The sequence below is a fragment of the Carcharodon carcharias genome, chromosome 14 (assembly GCF_017639515.1).
Source record: "Carcharodon carcharias isolate sCarCar2 chromosome 14, sCarCar2.pri, whole genome shotgun sequence".
NCBI classification, from domain to species: Eukaryota; Metazoa; Chordata; class Chondrichthyes; order Lamniformes; family Lamnidae; genus Carcharodon; species Carcharodon carcharias.
This window is the reverse complement of record NC_054480.1, coordinates 138,271,115-138,277,114: the sequence shown is the minus strand read 5'-3', so window position 1 is coordinate 138,277,114 and position 6,000 is coordinate 138,271,115. Positions and strand designations below refer to the sequence as shown.

The following is a 6,000-nucleotide window of genomic DNA, read 5'->3' as shown; positions in this document are numbered from 1 at the left end:
TAGGGCACTCTGGAGTGAGGCACAAACTGACTCAGAGGTGGGAAAACTACCTTCATAAATTTGCACTACTTCCTTTACCCTAGGCATAATACAATAGAGCTGTTATACATAGCCTGAAACAATAGAAAATTGTACACTTTAGCAAAATGTGGCCCCATCTAGTAGACTTTAGCAAAGTAGAAAGGGATAGAACATGCATACAAGCATTGGACCAAGTTCTGATATGTTAAACAAATGTAATCTAATTAAAACAGCTGCCAATAAGTGTAGCCAAGGTGGGCTTCTGTTAAGTCAAGACCTACAACTGGTTCAACTTGTATCTCTTTGGAAACAAAAATCACAATACACAAAATAAAAGATAACTTTGCTGCAAAATATATTTGCTCCATTGATAAGTCTACCTCATTGATAATACTCCACAATAATTTCATTAAATAAAAGTTTTCACTCACTAATCTGAGACTTCAATGCATTTTTGTCCCAATTCTGATTTTGCCAGGCACCAGCTCAAGTCTACTTAATCACGGAAATAATAGGAAAACTTCACTGATATTCAAAAGCAACATGAACCCTTGAATTTTATAAATGCAGTGAGAAATGACCTGCATTTGGGAATATAAACACTCCACATTGCTTATTGTTTTCTTTTTCTTCCATAGGCTGGAAAACTATGCACAAAAGGTGTCATTTGTTGGAATTAACGGACTTTACATTTAGTTTATACATTATTTTACAGTGCAAACATACAACACTGAAGAAATACTGTTGCATTATTACATTTTAGGCAAACTCTAACATGGGTAAGATAACTCGGTCAAACTTTCTTACATTTTATGTTACAGAACAATTAACTACTTGACATAGTGTACGTAATATTGGACACCTGTATGGCCAACATGAGTGCAAGAAAAGACATTCTATTCAATACGAATGTTCAATAAAGGTTCTGCAAGTTTCTTGGTGTCCAGACCTGCAATCCTCTCTATGAGAGTGAATGTATTAAATTTACTGGATGTCAGTGCAACTCCTGAGCAGGCATTAATATTGAATGTTACACAATTACATATTAGTAAATCACAGAGCATACAGAGAAAGCATAGTGTCAGACACAATACCTGCAAAAATTTGAAAATTGTTACAGCAAATAGATTGCTAATTTAAGCATTTAATAAAACCTCTATCCTTTTATGTACCTGATGTGCATACATGGTGCTATACATCGTCTACCAGTGTAAGGCTAAGGAGTTGCTAATAGGTGTGAAGTGCCTGTCATCATAAAACAATTAATGTAAGATTAAAATGTACCTGCCATTTATTTAGGTGAGAAGCTTGCTTTTGAATTATTTGCATATAAGTAGATTTGGCTGCAAAAAAACGTAAGGTCAGAATTTCTACAGCGATATTAAAAAATAAGTCATCAGTTTTGGGTGTTTGCACCTCAAAGTATTTAATCAGAGAAGATAAAATGAAACTTGTGTTATAAAAATAAATAGAAACGTTCAGCTACACCAAAGGTGCTGATGTGCGTGGATTGTGGTTATGGCAAGAAAAAAGAAAATGGAGTCATTATTACTCTTCAGTTGTGACAATGCATTTATGCTGTAAGGAATTAAGTGTTCTGGGTCTAAATTAAAAGACATTTGGTACCCTGGCATTCTAAGCTTGGATAGGAGTAGCAATGGCATGTTTGTTTTCCCTTATCTAACACTCTACCTATTTAAAATAAGTCCAACTTCCAAATTAAACAAACCATTTCATTTGGCTTGGAAATTATTCTTAAATCTTTATTCTATCATTATTGGCTTAGTTAATTCATGATTAGCAAACTTCAACCAATAAGGCTGCTACAAATTAAATGTATTGAAATGAATGCTCATTGTGTATGCTCATTACCAGCACAAGTGGTGACTGACTACTTTACAAATATTAGAAACTGTGAACTCAGTAGTAATGGAGAACTACCATTCTAAATGTTTTGAGACAGGAATTTACATCATTAGCTTCACTGCAAACTGATTCCTCCATTAATTGAGCTGTTTTACACCAAGTATGAATAATTACAATAAAGTATACAGCTTAAATCCTCCAAATGAGGATTTCTTTCATTACCTATGGCCAACATCATACATTCTTCCATGTCACACATAAGCTGCCTATTGATTTAACATTTTTTTGTTAAGGTTTCTTCCCAGGCCAGATCCCATTGTTGAGAACCGTGAATGAATGGCATTCTATTTTTAATGTAGCACAGCTTATAACTAATAACAAGACAGGTGGCAACACCTTATAGATTACTGAGGACAGAACCATAATGGCATTGTGTTACTGCACAAGTTGTGAAAGACTGTCAATTCCTAGTACTCTATGGAAGCACTAGAAGAAAGCTAAAACATTTATTGCATAAAAGCTCCTAAAAATCAATTTTTAGATGGAGCATTTATGTTGCAAACAATATGCCATTCTAAGGAAGGGAAGATGGCTGAAGCTTCATTTTCAAATAGTGAGCAATCTTTGCCCATTTTCATTTATACATTCAACAAAAGTACCAGTAACATTTTTCTACACTAAAGATATGGCTGCAATGATTATAGATTCTTTAGTTGAGAGAGATAAGCAAATATGATCATAATTTTTGATAAAAATATAACTACATTCTCAATAAGGGCCATGATAGTTCAGCAAGATTACAAACTACAACTTCTCAGTGTATTAAATCTCTCATCAGAAGCCAGGAATACCTAAATACTTCCCAGAAAGGTTTTATTTCCTTTCTGTTGGAAGGAAATTGTTCTGTTTTCCTTTCAGAGAAAGTAATTGATTCTGGATCTCATAAGCTCTTGAAGTATTGAAAGGTTTTTCCATGTGTTTTTTTTTAAATACCCCCAGTTCCTTTCGCTCTATAAGAAAGTAATGAAGCACAACCAGAAACATCAAAATTTCTTAATACATATATTTATGATTAATAGATACACCCAAATATTGTAATTTGGAGTAATTGCAGTCCTCGATGAGCTAACTATGATGATGTTCACCTTGTCAAAAAAAAATTGATCAAACCTTACCAGAAATGATCTTAAAGGACTATACTGGACAACCAAAGCACATATATATTTTCTAATGCTCCAAACACTGGGTATTTGAAGTGATAGCAACCCACCATTGCAGTTGTGCTCTGCATTTGACTATAACTCTGTATAGAATGACAATGTCATACAAACTTTGCGATGCTAGTCACAAGCTTCATGGGAAGTATTTGTGAATTTAGTCAAAATTCTTATTGCAGTGATGTGTACAATTCAACCAATAGATACAAAAGGGATGACTCAGCTAATTGATTCAGTTGCTACTATTGCGTGTTAAAGTAAGAGAAGATATCAAGTTATCATTAATACTTGATGGTTATATCTCTCTTAAACCACAACTGATGGGATCAACAATGTTAGCGCCCCATGGTCATCATGCACTCAATCAAGGAGGAAAATTTTGGTGGCTTGTAGAGTACAGACTGCTATTTAAAATCCACCATTGCAACTTTTTAATGTAGTTTCATGTAGAACTACTTTTGGTCCTAATGGTATATACATAATCTATGTTTCAGTGCCCAGTTCCAGTAACTAATCATTTCCATTTATAGTAACACTAGACAATGTTTTTAATTATATAGGAATCCATCCACTATTAAGATACTAAATATATTCAAAAATATTCAACAGAAAATGATTAGTTGATTTTGATTCCTATAGTCTGGGGTAAACCAGCAGATTGCATTATCGTATAGTTCTGCTACATCACACAAGGAAAAGCATAGCGGAAACACTCCTCATTTTTTAGTATTAAAATAAAAACGTCTTCTAGCATAAACACCCTAAAAAAATGGAGGTTAAAAGCTGGTAGTTTCGCTGTTTTATGGTGTAGCAGCAATTTCTTAAGACATTAAAATTGTTTGCATTGGGTAACCATAGACGTCTAACTATACAACAATACATAACAACACGATCACACCAAATACCACAATAAGATCTTTTTCTGAAGAAAATCACATATTGCATTTAAATACTTCTAATGCATCTATTACAGACAAATTGATAAAAGAAATAAAAGCTGATAAGGTCAGCATCCTTTGATATAGTAATGTACATCTCCATTTGTCAGACATTTGATATTTGAACTCTTGCACAAATTTGGAATTTCTGTAGATGGTAATTAAGGGCAGAATGTGCAGTTAATTTAGGATGTGCAGGAATCAGCAGCAGTTCTTCCTTCAATCGCACAATCAACTATTGACTCTTCTTCAACTGTAATCCTCTTCTTATTTCCCACAAAAGAGCACGGTGCCCCAAATATCACAAGTTGGAGGAAAGCCTTGATTTGCCTGTGTCCGTATCTGTAACACATACAACAGAATCCTTCTTGGGAACACCTGAGTCCTGTTGTGCACTGGCCATTGCTGGCACTTGAAACATCGCACCTGTGGACATTTGGTGTGTCAGGGCCATCCTTGGTGGGACAGGTCCTCGGATTGAGCCTTGCAGACCTCCTGTACTTGGTTGCACAGACATCTGACCCCCTATTGATGACGTTGATTCTCTGGTTGATTGTGGTGGACTTGAGGTTACTGTCTGGGAAATATTATGAGGCAATGAGGGTTGTGAAGCAGACAGTGGTCTTGCCTCCTGGGATAAACTGCTAGTATGCAACGCCTGTGTACTCTTATGAGCTGCGGGACGCTGGGGAGGACTGGGTGCCTTTTGCTGTGTCAGTGACAGCTGCGAACCTGATTGAGCCTGCGATCCATATTGGAAAGTTCGGTTTGTTAGTGGGCTTTGGTTTGGAGGACTGGAGACAGCAGAAGGATATGGTGAAATAGAAGCCACTTGTTGTTGTGTCTGTGATTGTTGACCAGGGGACACTGAAAGTGGGCTTGCTGCACTCTGAACAGGCTGCAACCGCCTAACTGTCCTGGGTGATTGCACACCTACAGACCCAATAAAAAGGCCTGTAGATGGAGGACAGAAGCTCATAGCTACAGCCTGTTGGAGAGTAGCAATTGCTGAACTGTTAGCAAGTTGGCCTTGGGAATTGAACATGGGGCCTCCATGAAATGGAGGTGTATGAGACATGGCAAGAGGCCTTTGAAGTTCCACTTGCTGAACCATCTCTCTATCATACTTCACAATCTCCTGTATAATCTCATTCTCACGGTTGTTGAAGACACCAGAGTTTAAATCATGCTGGACTTTGTGCAGCAAAATAGAGTTTTTCTTCCCTATAGAGAAACAACAAATTACATTTTAGAACAGTTTAACGACACTAACTGTGGATAATCTAAAAGGTTTCTTATAAATTAATTAAGCTGAACAATACATCCTTATGCCAGACAGAACTTGAGTCGACTTCTGGGAAAACGTGGGGAGTGGTGGGATGTGGTGGGGCTGAGTTCCAACATCTGCCCAAAACTGATGCCAGGGTTGGAAAGCTGAACCATTTTCAAATTCAGGCACCATTGTCATAAGTTAGGCAAGCTGCCTTCAATAACAATTAGTACTTTACACTGAGGGGGGAAAGTGGGGCAGGGGCTGTTGTGAAGCAGAATATCTGGCAGCAGTATGGGTGAGCTGAGCTATAAGTGATTAGTAAGATCAGAAAGAAGTGTCCCAGGAGTTGTGGACCGCAGCATCTGCAGAGCCAAGGGGAACATTCCCACTATTCCCAGCCCAACAAAACCGATTCCCCCCACCAGCCCCCACTCTCACCCGAAACATTCCTGAGAACTGTCAGTAGGAGCCTTCAGTAGGCCACTTAAGATTAGAAGGACCATCATTAGACCACCCAACGTCTACTACAAATGAGCAGCGTATGCCCTTGAAAATTGCAAATTGGTTCTGCTACTGGCATAGGACGCTGACTATAAGTACCTGCTTATCTTTTTCACACAACAATGCTCTATGTTCATTCAGAGGCCTGCCTGAAAATTGCAACAATTGGACTTTGAGTGTCCAA

General features: G+C 37.4%; 1 protein-coding gene across 1 annotated transcript in view; it reads right to left on the bottom strand.

Annotated features, from left to right (window-relative positions):
• Window positions 1-4,029: 4,029 nt before the first annotated feature.
• Window positions 4,030-6,000, bottom strand: part of hcn2b (hyperpolarization activated cyclic nucleotide-gated potassium channel 2b) — a 127,944-nt gene continuing 125,973 nt past the window's right edge. Inside the window, exon 9 of the mRNA XM_041205560.1 lies at window positions 4,030-5,266. Within this exon, the coding sequence (XP_041061494.1) occupies window positions 4,344-5,266 (923 nt within the window). The 3' untranslated portion in view covers window positions 4,030-4,343. The remainder of the gene's footprint in view (window positions 5,267-6,000) is intronic.